The 17,038-nt window shown below is 39.9% G+C and overlaps 1 protein-coding gene across 2 annotated transcripts in view; it reads left to right on the forward strand.

Annotated features, from left to right (window-relative positions):
• KIF27 (kinesin family member 27) overlaps positions 1 to 17,038 on the forward strand; it is a 94,989-nt gene that overhangs the window by 74,672 nt on the left and 3,279 nt on the right. For both annotated transcript variants that reach the window (XM_060199499.1, XM_060199500.1), the window contains 3 exons: positions 6,271 to 6,477; positions 8,610 to 8,808; positions 13,104 to 13,268. In XM_060199499.1, coding sequence (XP_060055482.1) covers positions 6,271 to 6,477; positions 8,610 to 8,808; positions 13,104 to 13,268 — 571 coding nt within the window. The remainder of the gene's footprint in view (positions 1 to 6,270; positions 6,478 to 8,609; positions 8,809 to 13,103; positions 13,269 to 17,038) is intronic.

Raw genomic sequence — 17,038 nt, forward strand, 5'->3', positions numbered from 1 at the left:
CATGACCACAGAGTGAACTATCTTCTGGCCCTTACTATCCCTTACTAGGGAAAATACAAGTCAAACCAATTAAATATCACTTCACACCCATGAGAGTGGCTACTATCCAAAAAGCAAGACACAATAAATACTGGAGAGGATGTGGAGAGAGGGGAATGATTAAACAAAACTGGTGGAAGTAAAAGTTGATACAGCCACTGTGGAAAGAACTATGGGTATTCTTTAAAAAATTGAAAATAGAAACTCCATACAATTCAGTTATTCCACATTTGGGCATTTACCCCCAAAGTACATAAACATTAATTTGAAAAGATAAATGCTCCTTTGTGTTTATTATAACATTATTTACCACAGCCAAGAGCTGGAGACAACTTAAGTGCCCATAAATTGTTGAATGGATAAAGGAGATGTGGACAGTGGAATATGACTCATCATTGCTAGTGGTTCACCACTGTGCACTGGCTTTTTCAGACAGAGAGAGACACATTGGTGTACTGCACCAAAGTAAAAGACTCTGGGGTGGGGGCAGGGAAGGGTTCAGGTCCTGCAACATGATGGCAAAGGAGGACCTAGTGGGAATTGAATTGTTATGTGGAGAACTGAGAAATATTATGCATGTACAAACTATTGTGTTTTACTTTCGACTGTAAATCATTAATCCCCAAATAAAGAAATTTTAAAAAAAAGAAAAAAGAGAGATACAGAGAGGAAAAGATACCATACCACTAAAATCACCTTCACCCAGTGGGAGCTGGGTTCAAGTCTGGGTCACATGCATGTCGCAGTAGACACATTATTCCAGGTGAGCTGTCTTACTGCCCTCAATTCAGTTCTTTTTCTTTTTTATTGCCACCAGGGTTATTGCTGGGGCTCAATGTCTGCACTACAAATCTACTGCTCCTGGAGGCCATTTTTCCCATTTTGTTGCCCTTGTTGTGGTTATTATTATTGTTCTTAGATAGGACAGAGAGAAATCGAGAGGGGGAAGATGGAGAGGGAGAGAAAAGACAGACACCTGCAGACCTGCTTCACCACTCATGAAGCGAGCCCCCTGCAGGTGAGGAGCTGGGGGCTGAAACCGGGATCCTTACTCCAGTCCTTGCGCTTTGCACCATGTGTGCTTAACCCACTGTGCTACCACCTGCCCCCCTTTTTCCTTCACTTGGTAGGACAGAGAGAAATTGAGAGGGAATGGGGAGAGAGAGAAGAGAGACGAACACCTGGAGTATTTGCTTCACCGCTCGTGAAGCTTCCTTGTAGATGGAGACTGGGGACTTGAACCTAGGTCCTTGCACATGGTAACGTGTGCTTAGCCAGGTGCACCACCACTCAGCCCCTTGGATATCTTTTCTCTCTCTTTTTTAAAAATCTATTTTAAAAAGGAGATATTAACAAAACCATGGGATAAGAGGGGTACAACTCCACACAGTTCCCACCACCAGATCTCCGTATCCCATCCTATCCCCTGATAGCTTTCCTATCCTTTATCCCTCTGGGAGTATGGATATAGTTTTTTTAGAAGGTAAATCCTTCCAGTTGCAGGATGGTTGAAGAGGATATTATGCTTAGTGAAGTAAATCAGAGAAAGTCATATTATGTGATTTCGTGTACATGTGGTATCTAGAGAAAACTAACAAACAACAAACTAAAGACAAAAACTTCTGAACTCCAAGACCAATTAATGATTACCAGAAAGAAAGGGGAAGAGAGGTATGGATATATCAGGACATATGGAACAGCTGTGGTGAAGAGCAAAATAGATTTTTAGAAAACGTCGTGTAGTTTGTATACATGTTGGCTGAGTCATAGAGTGTTATTATACAATGTCATTTCAATTTTTAAAAAGTCAGGTTCCATATTTACTTCCATAATGACTGTGCCAACTTACATTTCCACAAGTAGTATGTAAGAATTCCCTTCTCTGTACATCTTCTCTGACGTGTTTCTTTTGAGTAACAGCCATTCTCACAGGCTTAAGGTGATATTTCATTTGTTGCTTTTATATGCATTTCCCTAATAGTAAGAGGAATATGCCTATTGGTCATCTATATGTCTGTTCTCGAGAAGTGTCTATTCAGATCATCTACTCAGTTAAAAAAATTATTAGAGATTTGATAATGGTTTACAAGATTATGAAACTACAGGGAATAGTGGCCAGGTGGTAGTGCACCTGGTTGAGGCACATGTTACAATGTAAGGACCCAGGTTCAAGCCTGTGGTTCCCACCTGCAGGGGGAAAGCTTCATGAATGGTGAAACAGGGCTGTCTGTCTCTCTTCCTTTCTTTTTTTTTTTTTTTAATATTTATTTTATTTATTTATTCCCTTTTGTTGCCCTTGTTTTTTTTATTGTTATAGTTATTATTGTTGTTGTCGTTGTTGGATAGGACAGAGAGAAATGGAGAGAGAAGGGGAAGACAGAGAGGAGGAGAGAAAGATAGACACCTGCAGACCTGCTTCACCGCTTGTGAAGCGACTCCCCTGCAGGTGGGGAGCCGGGGTTCGAACCGGGATCCTTATGCCGGTCCTTGTGCTTTGCGCCACCTGCGCTTAACCTGCTGCGCTACAGCCCGACTCCCTCTCTCTTCCTTTCTATCCGCCCTATCCCTCTCAATTTCTGGCTGTCTCTAGCCTATAGATAAATAGATAATAAAAAATTAATAAAAAACAAATTTATATATAAAAATATTTACAAGACTACAGGGAATAGTTCCCCATCACACCCACACCCAAAGTTCTATGCCCCCATCCTCTTAAGTATAACCACCATTGTTCTTACAAAGTCTTAGAGACAGTTTCTCTGCCCAAGTTTTAATTAGGCTGTTTGCTTTTTTGTTATTTTTATGAATTATTTGTATATTTTGGATATTAAACCACTGTATAATGTTACATGTAAACATCTTCTCATTCAATAGGATCAAATTTAGTTTTAATGAGTTTTTTCATTAAGCAAGGCTTATTAACAATTTTTATTTCTGATTAATAGTCGATTACAAGATTGTAAAATAACAGTATATGGTTCCACATGACACCCACCACCAAAGTTGTGTCCTTACCCTCCCACCTCCCAGTGATAACCACCTTAGTTCTCACAACTCTTAGAAAGTTTGCTTTGAGCAAAGCTTTTTTATTTGATGTAGAACCATTTGTTTATTTTTGTTTCCTATGATGAATTTTTGACCCTGCAAATGCGTGCTGTTGGGATCCTGTCATTCCCAGAACAAAGTAAAATGGCTAAGAGAAAGTGGCTTGCTGGAAACCACCCACCTTGTTGAATTTTGCTGTGTTTTAGATTGGAGCAAGTATGAGAGGAAGTTAAAAGGGTTGGCTAAGAAGGAACAAGAGCAGGATTTCATGGAATTAGAATGTTGCTCACTGAGCAAATGAAAGGAATTGAAGACTAACTTGACTGGGGAACTAATGAAATTGCCTCTGTTGCCCTGTTTTATTACTTAACTGGGATAAGCTGTACAGAAGATCACTCAATCAGGCTGTTGAATAGGAGTCCTAAGCTTATAAAGTTGAAGGTAAGAGAGCCTAAGAGAGCAAAACATGTAAGTAAGAAATTGTAGAAATGATCCCTGAAAGTATAGTCTTGTGGAAAATACATAAGTATTTAAGAAAAATCTTGCCTGTCCCAGACTATGACTAGACCTTATGGAAGAAACAACATATATTCACTTCTGAACTTTATATTCTATCTGAGGGAAGGTGAGAAATATAAGAAAGCTCTAGGACTGGGAAAGTGACTCATTAATAGATTGCTTACTTTGCCTGAGGAGAGACCTGGATTCAGTTGCAGAACCACACAAGAGCAACAAAGACAAAATGAAAAAGCCAGCAGTATATTTTGCAACTCTGGAGATCGCCGAGTAGGTTGAGCACATGCCTTGCCAAGTATGAGGCCCCAGGGTTTTTTTTTAATATTTATTTCTTTCCTTTTTGCTGCCCTTATTGTCATAGTTGGATAGGACAGAGAGAAATGGAGAAAGGAGGGGAAGACAGAGAGGGGGAGAGAAAGATAGACACCTGCAGACCTACTTCACTGCCTGTGAAGCGACTCCCCTGCAAGTGGGGAGCCGGGGGCTTGAACCAGGATCCTTATGCCGGTCCTTGCACTTAGTGCCACCTGCGCTTAACCCGCTGTGCTACCACCTGATTCCTGAGGCCCCAGGTTTAACCCCAGATACCACGTAGGCCAGACCAGTGCTCTGGCCATGCTCTCTCCCTCTGTCATTAAATGTGTGTGTGTGTATGTGTGTGTGTGTGTGTGTGTGTGTTTGTAATTACTATAGTCATCAACAACAGAGACAAATCAAGCTATAAATCCATAAATGTTAGAGCATTGTTTTGTGTTCTTATAAATTATTGACTGGGGCAGGGAGGTGGTTCATCTGAAGAGCAATTGCTTGAGGCATTGAGTTCACTGTGTCACATTAAAAACCAAAATAAGGGGCCAGGCAATGGTGTACCTGGTTAAGCGCACACATTACTATGCTCAAGGACCCGGGTTCAAGCCTCTGGTCCCCACCTGAAAGGGGAAAGCTTCAGGAATGGTGAAGTAGGGCTGCAGGTGTCTCTCTGTGTCTTTCCCTCTCTTATCCCCCCTTCCCCTCAATTTCTCTGTCTCTACCCAATAACTAATAAAAGATATTTAAAAACAAACCAAAATAAAACAAAACAAAACTCTATAAGCACTGAAGGACATATAAAAAGTATGTTATGGATAATTTAATAAAGTTATATTTATTATTTACACAAGTTATATATAGAGAAAGATATTAGAGAGAGATGCCAATTAAGTGGGTTGAGACTTTGTTGAAGTATATTCCTTGGTGATCAGCATTGATATATAACCTGGAAACATAAGTCATCAAAGCTTTTGCTTCTTCCATTATATTACACAAGGTTTATTGCAAAGATTCAATGAGTATGGGAGTCGGACGGTAGCGCAGCCGGTGTTAGGATCCTGGTTCGAGCCCCTGGCTACCCACCTGTAGGGAGTCACTTCACAGACAGTGAAGCAGGTCTGCAAGTGTCGATCTTTCTATCTCCCTCTCTGCCTTCCCCATTTCTTTTTTTTAATTTTTAAATTATTTATTTATTTATTTATTTGTCCCCAGGGTTATTGCTGAGGCTCAGTTTCTGCACCATGAATCCACTGCTCCTGGAGGCCATTTTCCCTCCCTTTGTTGCCCTTGTTGTTGTAGCCTTGTTGTGGTTATTATTGTTATTGTTGATATCATTCGTTGTTGGATAGGACAGAGAGAAATGGAGAGAGGAGAGGAAGACAGAGAGGGGGAGAGAAACACAGACACCTGCAGACCTGCTTCACCATCTGTGAAGCGACTCCCCTGCAGGTGGGGAGCTGGGGACTCGAACCGTGATCCTTATGCTTTGCGCCACCTGTGCTTAACCCACTGCGCTACCGCCCAACTGCCTCCTCTCTCCATTTCTCTCCGTCCTATCCAACAATGACGACAACAATAATAACTACAACAGTAAAACAACAGGGGCAACAAAATTAAATAAATATTTTAAAAAAAGATTCAATGAGGGGAGTCAGGCTGTAGTACACGGGCTAAGCGCAGGTGGCGCAAAGCACAAAGACCGGCATAAGGATCCCAGTTCGAACCCCGGCCCCCCACCTGCAGGGGAGTCACTTCACAGGCGGTGAAGCAGGTCTGCAGGTGTCTATCTTTCTCTCCTCCTCTCTGTCTTCCCCTCCCTCTCTCCATTTCTCTCTGTCCTATCCAACAACAACAATAATAACTACAACAATAAAACAACAAGGGCAACAAAAGGGAAAAATAAATAAAATAAATATATTTTTAAAAAATTATAAAAAAAAAGATTCAATGAGTGTGATAGCAAGCACTCATTTTTTTTCTTTTTTTTTGGTCTCTAGATTTCTTGCTACAAATCCACTGCTCCTGGCAGCCTTTTTTTTTTTTTTTTTCATTTTACTTGATGGGACAGAGAGAAATTGAGAGGAGGTAGAAAGGGAGATAGATGCCTGTAGACCTGTTTTGCCACTTATGAAGCATCTCCTGCTGCAGGTGGGGAGTGGGAGCTCAATCCTGGATGCTTGCACTTCTTACTGTTTGCTCTTAACCGGGTGTATCACTGCCCAGCCCCCCTCATTTTCTTAAAATTTAGTAGAAATATAATGTTCATTAGACTCACATAGTAAAGTGAGATCTTAGTGTATGACAAAGTCTAAGTTATGCAATTTCATTTAAAATGAGTGATTATTGTTGTATTATATCTAGGAAGAAAATGTTCTTTTCCAAATTGAAGAAGGGATTGAAGCTTTGGAAGCTGCAATTGAATACAAGAATGAAAGCATTCAGAGTCGCCAGAACTCACTCAGAGCTTCATTCCAGAACCTTTCTCACAGTGAAGCAGACATATTGGAAAAACTCATTCGCCTCAGTCCTGTCGAGATCCGAGCTATACTCTTACGCTATTTCAATAAGGTTTGATTTTGAGGACAGACTATTTTCTTATTTAAAAGGATCAAAATGCTCATATAACATTATTTTAGAAAATTTTAAGATTGAAAAGCTAAAGACTTGGTGAAATAATTAAAGATTTAGGCATAGTTTCTCTTTACAGTACTCAATGTTGATACCTAAAAGCTTTGTGATTTATCTAGATATGTAGACCTAACTTTGTAGAGTTCTGAAATTGAAATGCCTTTCAAAAGTTGAAGTGGCTTTTTGAAATTCCTTTAAAAACTAAAAGAATATGAGTTATATTCTTCAGTCACTGTTTTCTAATTTGGATATTGTTACTTAGCATTCAAGAAAAAAATCAAAGGCTTTCCAAATTTACCTTCTCTTGCCTTCATTGCTGTAGGTAGCTACGGGCACCTGTGGATTGATCAGGAGAAGTAGTGGTACATATAACAGAGTAAATTTTACCTTTAACCTAAATGTTCTTAATATCAATTAAATTATTTCACACAAATTCAACAGTTTATTAATGCAGTGATGTTTCACAGCATTGGGAACTATATCCATTCAATACTAGTTGAACTATTTTATACAAATTCAACAATTTGCCAATGCAAAGATGCTCCATAGTATTGGGAACAATATCCATTTTTATTCTCTGTGTGTCTCCCCGTCTCCCACTCCCACCCCCCCACCGTGGCAATCACTGGGGCTAGGATCCTGCATGATGACAGGATGAAGTCACTGCTCCTGGTGGCCATTTTTGCCCTTTATTTTTTATTGTGTAAGACAGAGAGATTGAGGAGGCGAGAGGGAAGAGATAGAGGGGAAGAGAGAAAGACCAGCTTCATTGTTTGTAAATCTTCCCTCTTGCAGGTGGGGATCAGGGACTTGAACCCGGATCCTTGTACATAGTAACATGTGCACTCAACCAAGTGCACCAGCACCCAGTTCCCTTTAAGTCTTAGAAATGTGAACCATGTAGACATTTTTCTCTTAGACAACTGAAATAAAGGTAAAGACATTAATCTAAATGTTATATACAGCTTTCTTCATGTATAATTCCTCTCAGTAATAAGCTGCTATTAGCATTGATGAGAGCATTCTGTTGCTGGGTGGATGGAAGGCAGAAAATGGTAGGTAGGTTTTCTGACACAGAACAATTTGTAGAAATGAGTATTTCCAGAGACAAGGTCATTACATAGTGAAATTCTGGGACTCAGACACTGTCTGAAGTATTAATATATATACATATATATGTATATATATATATTTTTTGCCTCCAGGGTTATTGTTGGGGCTCAAAGCCTGCACTATGAATCCACTGCGCCTGGAGGCCATGTTTTCTCTTTTGTTGCCCTTGTTGTTTATCATTGTTGTTACTATTATTGTTATTGCTGCCATTGTTGTTGGATAGGACAGAGAGAAATGGAGAGAAGATAGGAAGACAGACAGAGAGAGAAAGATAGACGCCTGCAGACCTGCTTCACCGCTTGTGAAGCGATCCCCCTGCAGGTGGGGAGCCGGGGGCTTGAACCAGGATCCTTACATGGGTCCTTGCACTTTGTGCCATGTGCGCTTAATGAAGTATTAATATTTTTTACTTAACAGTACAGAGAACTCAACAAAGTAAATGTGTAATCTGAAACCAAATTCTGCATTAAACATTTGTTATATTTAATATCTGCATTTTGCAGTGAAAAATGAGAATAAGTGAGCTAGGGAAATGTGCAGCAGTAAAGTGCATAGGACTTGCATAGGAGAGGTCTCATGTTTGATCCAGAGCTGAGCTGTGCTCTAGTCCAGTCAAACAAACCCTGGGTATTATGTTACTAGAGTCTAGTTTCCTGCTTCTTACACTAGAACAATAATTAAAAACTTGTAAATGACAACCTCAGAGATCCTATGTAAGAGATGATGGAGTGGTAATTATTAGAGCAGCATTGTGTTTTAAATGAAATTATTACCAATTCAAAATCCCAGAAAACTCCAAAGGCTGTTAGATTATTTTGTGCGATGTTACAAGGCATTTTCCTAGTTAGGCTGTGGAGATAGAGAGAGTTCATCTTACATAACTGAAGAGAAATAATTTTAACTTACCACATTAGGCTACCTAAGACACTTAAAAGGTAAAAGAAAATGTTTGGTTTTAGGTGGTTAATTTACGAGATGCTGAACGGAAACTACAGTTACAAAATGAAGAAATCGAGATGAAAGTTGAGGAAAAGGATAATATCATTCGTGAATTGGAATCTGCACTGGAACATCTGAAATCACAGTGTGACCAGAGACTGACCCTCCAGCAAAAGGAACATGAGCAAAAACTGCAGCTACTGCTACACCATTTCAAAGGTGCTTCACCCATCTTGTCAGTAATGTAAAGATGATATGTTGGTATGAGATTAGGGAAGAAAGGACAGAATTTATCACTTAAATGCCTAATGGGACTTTGGGAGATAGCATAATAATTATACAAAAGACTTTCATACCTGAGGCTCTAAGGTCCCAGGTTCAACCTCCAGCACCACCATAAGTCAGAGCTGAGCAGTGCTCTGGTCTCTCTCACACTTTCACTTTCATTCTCTCTCTCATTTAAATAAATATGTCAATTAGTTTTTAAAAGTCTAACATAGGGGTGGTGGCACACTCAGCTGAGTGCACATATTACTATGTACAAGGATCAGGGTTCAAGCCCTGGCCCCTACCTGCAGGGAAAGTTTCACGATTGGAGCAGTGCTGCTGGTGGGCGTCTTTCTTTCTCTCTTTTCTCCTCTGAGTGTCTCTCTTCTATCAAGTGGGGTGGGGGGGATGAATTCTGGAAGCAGTGGATTCCCTGTGTATGCCCTGAGCTTTGGTGATAACCCTGGTGGCAATAAAAGAAATGAAAGGTCTAACTTGGATATAATTGTGACTAGTTATACTGGTTTGGGTGCTTTCCATGTTTTGGTGACATGTTGGGATACTTGACTTTTATATATATTCATACTTGAAATGCATCCCTTCTGGCTCTCCCAGCCTACACATAAGACTGATATAATACTATTTTAGTTGTTCTAGTTTTTAGGTAGAAATGTGTGAGAACTTATAACTTTGCAATCAATGCATAGTTGAAAAGTTTCGATCTCTCAGAGACATAGTTCTGAAATATTTAAATTATTCCCTCTTCACAAAAAACGTCACAGTACTAGTTATGTTTCTTGCTTCCAGTTGGTTGTAAAAATCACCTATTAAAGTTATATTTTAGGGTAGTTGGGTGGTAGCGCAGCAGGTTAAGCGCACGTGGTGTGAAGTACAAGGACCAGCATAAAGATCCCGGTTCAAGTCCCCAGCTCCCCATCTGCAGGGGAGTCGCTTCACAGGCGGTGAAGCAAGTCTGCAGGTTTCTATCTTTCTCTCTCCCTCTCTGTCTTCCCCTCCTCTCTTCATTTCTCTCTGTCCTGTCTAACAACGGCAACAACAATAATAACTACAACAACAAAACAACAGGGGCAACAAAAGGGAAAATAAAATTAAATAAAAAAATAAATTTTTAAAAAGTTATATTTTAGGTTAAAACTAGTCTATCATTGTAAGACCAATTAGTGGCTAACAGGATGGACGTGGGGAAGGAGGTTGGCTGAATCAAGTAAGAGCGGATAATTGTGTGGTGAAAGATTCAGGTATAGGGGCCAGTCAGTGGCACACCTGGTTAAGCACATACATTATAGTACACAAGGACCCAGGTTCAAGGCCCTGGTCCCCACCTACATGGGGGGGGGGGGTTCACAAGTGGTGAAGCAGGGCTGCAGGTCTCTCTCTCCCTCCCTCTCTATCTCCTCCTCCCATCTCAATTTACCTCTGTCTCTATCCAATAGTATTTAAAGTACAATATTTAAAAAAAATTAAAATATTTATTCTCTTTTGTTGCCCTTGTTTTATTGTTGTAGTTATTATTGTTGTCGTTGTTGTTAGCTAGGACAGAGAGAAATGGAGAGGGGGAAAGAAAGATAGACACCTGCAGACCTGCTTCACTGCCTGTGAAGCTACTTTCCTGCAGGTGGTGAGCCAGGGGCTCAAACCACATCCTTCCACCGGTCCTTGCGCTTTGCGCCACCTGTGCTTAACCTGCTGCACTACCACCTGACTCCCAATAAAAATATTTTTAAAAAAGAAAATATTGTGGTCCAGGAGGTGGCACAGAGGATAATGCATTGAATTCTCAAGCATGAGGTCCAGAGTTCAATCCCCAGCAGCACATGTACTAGAGTAATGTCTGGTTCTTCCTCTCTCTTCTTCTATCTTCATGAATAAATAAATAAAATCTTTTTATTAAAAAAAAGAAAATATTTTTATAAAGGACAAAGGTATACTTTTAAATTTTCAGTGGCAAAGTAGTACATTATGCATACATAATGATTTTAAATGGTGTGCACTGGAAACAATATTATAATACAGTGCTTCTTCAATTTAAAAAAATCAGTTTACCACAGGTGGAGACATACTGTTATCAGTATGTAGCTAAACCACCAACTCTAGTGTGGAAGGAGCTGTGATAGTAGGTACCTGAGTATATGATGTACTCACTGCTGATGGCAACAAAGTCACTGCTAGGCCAACACTCTTTCAATCCAGGCTATTCAGCTGCTAACTACTGATTGTTGTGAATCTATAGCTGGAAATAGGTTAAAAGAGATCTGGAAGAGGTAACCTGAACAAGCAGTAATTAGAAGAATATGAATTTGAGGGCTGAGGCCATTTTAAGCTAATCCTATAGTAAGTTAAAAAGCAACCATTTGTCTGATGACAGAATCTCCTTGACAACGTTCCATAGATCACTTCATTCTAACAGGTATCTCTAAATGTAATTTTACTTCTCTCTTAAGTCTCTGAAGTGACATTTAAATAGAATTTTAAGTGGTTTTTTTTTTTTTTGCCTCCAGGGTTATGACTTGGTGCCAGCACTGCGAATTCACTGCTCCCTGGAGGCTATTTTTCCCCCATTTTTGTTGCCCTTGTTGCTATTATTATTGTTAGTTGTTACTAATGCCGTTGTTGTTGGATAGGACAGAGAGAAAAGGAGAGAGGAAGGGAAGACAGGGGGGGAGAGAAAGATAGACACCTGCAGACCTGCTTCACCGCCTGTGAATCGACTCCCCTGCAGGTGGGGAGCCGGGGACTTGAACCGGGATCCTTACTCCAGTCCTTGTGCTTTGCGCCACCTGTGCTTAACCCACTGCACTACCGCCCAACTCCCTTATTTTTATTTATTTTTATTTTTTAAATATTTATTTAATTTATTTATTCCCTTTTGTTGCCCTTGTTGTTTTATTGTTGTAGTGGTTGTCGTTGTTGGATAGGACAGAGAGAAATGGAGAGAGGAGGGGAAGACAGAGAGGAGGAGAGAAAGATAGACACCTGCAGACCTGCTTCACCGCCTGTGAAGCGACTCCCCTGCAGGTGGGGAGCCGGGGTTCGAACCGGGATCCTTATGCCGGTCCTTGTGCTTTGCGCCACCTGTGCTTAACCTGCTGCACTACAGCCCGACTCCCCCTTATTTTTATTTTTATGAGAGAGAGAGAGAGAGGCGCCAGAGCAGCAGTTTGACTTATATGGTTCCAGGAATTGAACTTGGGACATCTTGTGCATGCTCACTCAGAGTTCTATCACTGTGCCTCTTCCTGGAGCTAAAGAAAATCTTTAATGTTTTTTTGTTTGTTTGTTTGCCAGCAGGGTTATCTCTGGGGCTCAGTGAAGGCTATGAATCCACTGCTCACAGTGACCATTTTATCCTTTCTATTTTATTTGATAGGACAGAGATAAATTGAGAAGGGAGGGAGAGATAGGGAGAGAGGAAGAAATGCCTGTAAACCTGCTTCTCCACTCATGAGGCTTCCCCTCTGGAGGTGGGGAGCAGAGGCTTGAACCTTGGCCCTTTCACATGGTAACATGTATACTTAACCAGGTGTGCCCCTAAACATGAACTTTTTAAAGAAAACTAGCAGCCGGGCATGTCAAGATATAAAATGTCTTACATTCAGACGGTACTGTTGGCCGCTGTGTTGCTTCCCCTACTAGGTTAAGCGCACATAGTATAATTCACAAGGACCCATGCAAGGATCCCTGTTTGAGCCCCTGATTCCTCACCTGCAGGGGGATCACTTCACAAGCAGTGAAGCAGGTCTGCAGGTGTCTTATCTTTTTCTCTCCCCCTCTCTGTCTTCCCCATCCCTCTCGATTTCTTTCTGCCCTATCCAATAAAATGGAAAAAAGTGTCCACCAGGGCAGTGGATTCATAGTGCCAGCACCGGGCCTCAGCAATAACCCTGGAGGAAAAATAAATAAAATAAAATGAAAAAAAAAATCTGTAACTTCTATCATTGTAAAGGTAAATCTAGCCAGGAATTGCTAAGTCATGATTCCTAAGAATCATGAAATGTGGTTGGTTGGTAAAGAATAGAGCAAAGAATGTGACAAAGGTCTCAGTCCTACTCTGAAAATTTTTACAGCTGTAAGAATTCAAATTATACCTGAAAACAAATCCATTCAGGTAAAAAACAGCTCTGTGTGACATGCTTCTGAGCTTTCAAATATAGCATTGGGCAATGTTACAATATAATTTTTGATCATTTCTTTAAAACTGATTGTAAATATAAGCTTCTGTTTTGTAGAACAAGATGGTGATGGAATTATGGAAACTTTAGGAACATATGAAGATAAAATTCAGCAATTGGAAAAAGATCTTTATTTCTATAAGAAAACCAGCAGAGATCTTAAGAAGAAACTTAAAGAACTGGTAGGGGAAGCAACATGGCGGCCAACAGTACCGTCTGAATGTAAGGCATTTTATATCTTGACATGTTTATGTAATTTCTTTTTAAGAAAAATTTTTTATTTATTTCCTTTTGTTGCCCTTGTTGTTTTATTGTAATTTTTGTTGTTGTTATTGATGTCATCGTTGTTGGATAGGACAGAGAGAAATGAAGAGAGGAGGGGAAGACAGAGAGGGGGAGAGAAAGGCAGATACCTGCAGACCTGTTTCACCGCCTGTGAAGTAATTCCACTGCAGGTGGGGAGCCAGGGACTGGAACCGGGATCCTTATGCCAGTCCTTGCGCTTTGCGCCATGTGTGCTTAACCTGCTACGCTACCGCCCGACTCCCTGTAATTTCTTTAACATTTGTTAAAGATATGCCTGATTTGTCACATTAGGTTATTTAGAATTCGATATTTAACTTGTTTGTCTCTGTTAAAAATTTGTTGTCAAGTCTACATATAAGACAGAAAGAACAACATGAAGTCAGTGAATGAACAGACATATGTATGTGTGAATACAGCAATAATTTAGAGATTGCCTGCCTTATGCCTTAGATTTTTCTAGTCCTTAATTAGCTCATTTAAATCCTTAAACTAGGGGCTAAGAGGTAGCTCACTCGGTAGAGTGCACACTTTATCAGGTACAGAGACTGAGGTTTGAGCCCCTGGCATCACACAAGAGCACCATGTAAAGGGAAGTTTCACTAGCGGTGGAATCGTACTGTTGTGTCTCCCCTCTCTGTGTCTCTCACTGCCTTTCTCTTTCTCTCTTTTCCTCAACCTGAATCTGGAAAAGAGAGAGGAAAAAGAGTCCATTGGGAGAAGGAATCATGCAGTTGTAAAACCCTGGTTGAAAAAAAATAATAACATTTTAAATCATTCTATAAGTTAAGATAGGTATTATTTTCATATTTGACAACAAATTATGCCTTTATTGCTAAAAATGTAAATTGCAGTATAATAAAAATAAAGTTAAGGGCATGAACAGTGACACATCCACTGAGCATATATATTATCATGTAGAAAGAACTAGATTCAAGACCCCCAGACCCCGCCTGCAGGGGAGAAGCTTCACAAGTGGTGGAGCAGTATTATTGGTGTCTCTCCCCCAACCCCCGCCTCTCCCCCCACCCCCACCTCTCTCTGTTTCTATTTATTTATTTACTTACCATAAGCTCTGGCTTATGGTGGTGCAGGGGATTGAACCTGAGATTTTGTAGCCTCAGGCATGAGAGTCTGTTTGCATAACCATTATGCTATCTACCCTCTGCCCTCTCTGTTTCTATCAGAAAAGGAAAAAAAAAAAAGGTAAAATGTAGTATGTAATTTCTAAGGTAAATCAAGTCTTTTCATGACTGCTGAAAATTCAAAAATATGATAAAGCCCACTAAGAGATAAAGCCCATTACTAAGTTTGATATTTTCTTGCATTATTTATATGTAGATATGTGGAAGTAACACATTCCTGAATGATATGATAAAATATAACAAAATACCTTGCTAGTGAGATATATCTGAAAAAAATATATTACTATGATTACAGCTGGGGAAGTGGCTCCATGAGTATTATTATAATTAAAATATGCCCTATGTATGCCATCCTAATATAGATAAGCCAGTTTCTGAAATGATACATTCTACATTTTTAAAATATTTATTCCCTTTTGTTGCCCTTGTTTTATTGTTATAGTTATTATTGTTATTGATGTCATCATTGTTGGATAGGAGAGAGGAAGGGGAAGACAGTGGGGGAGAGAAAGATAAGACACCTGCAGACCTGCTTCACCACTTGTGAAGCGAATCCCCTGCAGGTGGGGAGCTGGGGGCTCAAACTGGGATCCTACTACCAGTCCTTGTGCTTTGTGCCACCTGCGCTTAACCCCCTGCGCTACTGCCTGACTCCCCTTTTTTTTTTTTGTCTCTGGGGTTGTAGTTGGGGTTTGGTGCTGGCACTGTGAATCCATGGCTCCTAGCAGCCTTTTTTTTTTTTTTTCTTTCTATTTTTACCTGACAGGACAGAGTGAAGTTGAGAGGGGAAGGGAGATAGATAGATAGATAGATAGATAGATAGATAGATAGATAGACAGACAGACAGACAGGACAGAGTGAAGTTGAGAGGGGAAGGGAGATAGATAGATAGATAGATAGATAGATAGATAGATAGATAGATAGACAGACAGACAGAGGTAGATAGATAGATGGGTAGGTAGATAGATGGATACCTGCAGACCTGTTTCACTGTATGTAAAGCATCCTCCCTGCAGGTGCGGAGCAGGGGGTCAAACCCAGATCCTTGTGCATGGTAACATGTGCACTTAACCAACCGCCTGGCTCACCATTCTACATTTTATAAAATAATTGTCCTTTTAGAGAAAATATTCTAGTAATTTCAGTATGGTTATGAAAATTGACTTTGCTCCTCTTAATGACACAAGCATTGTACTATTAAAAAATTAAAAGATTGGTTACAAGTTGCAAAGAAATCAGTGAAAAATGTGCACAATGAAAATATATGTTGGATATGTAAACATAATTAGCATAGCTTTAAAATGTTAAAGAATTAAATTTTTTTTTAAAAAAAGGGCTTAGAGATAGCTCGCTCACTTGGTAGAGTGCACACCCAAGTTTGAGCCTCCAGTATCACACATGAGAGCAATAGTCAAAGTGGAAGGTTCATGGAGCAGTGCTGTGGTGTCTCTTCCTTTCTGTGTCTTTCTTCTCTCTGCCTCTTACTATCTGGGGAAAAAAGGCGAGGAGAAAAAGTATCCTTGGGGAGCAGTGGAATCATATAGGCAGAAAAGGCTTATTATTATTATTTATTTTACTAGAGTACTGCTTAGCTCTGGCTTATAGGGGTATGGGGGATTGGCCCTGGGCTTTCAGAGCCTCAGGCATAAGAGTCTCTTTGCTATCTAACCCCATTATGCTATCTACCCCCTGAAAAGACTGTTTTTTAAAGGTTTTTTTTGAGGACCCAGGTTTAATCCCTAGCACCACCATAAATCATAACTAAGAAGTGCTTTGGTTTAGAAGAAGGAGAAGAAGGAGAAGGAGAAAAAGAAGAGAAAATACGTATATTTTTTAATATATATATATATATATATATATATATATATCTTTTTTTTCATATGAAAGAAAGAGGGAGAAAGAGAAGCCAGAGCACCACCCCTCTTTAAACATGCAAAATTCACATTCTACCAGTTGTACTATCTCTCTGGCCACTTGAAAAGTCCTAATGCCACCTAATATTTATGATTTTTTTTTTGCCACCAAGGACTTTGCTGAAGCTTCACAACTGCATAATCACACAATTCTACCACTCCTATTAGACTTTTTCTCTCTTCTTCTTCCTCTTCTTTCTATTTATTTATTTATTAGATATAGAGTGAAAGAGAGGGAGACAAAAAGAGGAGGCATGCCACAGCACTGCTCCATTGCTCATGAACCTCTACCACTCCCCCCCTCCCCAAGATGCTCTCATGTAGTGACTGGGAGCTTTAACCTATGCCCTTACATATGGCAAAGTGTGTGCACTATTGGGTGAACTACCTTCCAGCCCCCCAGTATATTATTTACACATATATTCATAAATGGATCCGTTAACTCTAAAATTTAGGATAGACTAGCACCTGCTAATCCTATTTTTAGATTAAGATTGAAATTTAGAGGGATCAAGTGACATGTGAACAGTACAGTAATTAGAGTGAAAGCTAAGGTTCCTTATCTCTAGAATCCTGGGCTGGTGTTCTAGAATTAAAAAATTCCACAATCCTGGCTTTAATTAATGCAGAC

The sequence above is a fragment of the Erinaceus europaeus genome, chromosome 10, assembly GCF_950295315.1.
Source record: "Erinaceus europaeus chromosome 10, mEriEur2.1, whole genome shotgun sequence".
NCBI lineage: Eukaryota > Metazoa > Chordata > Mammalia > Eulipotyphla > Erinaceidae > Erinaceus > Erinaceus europaeus.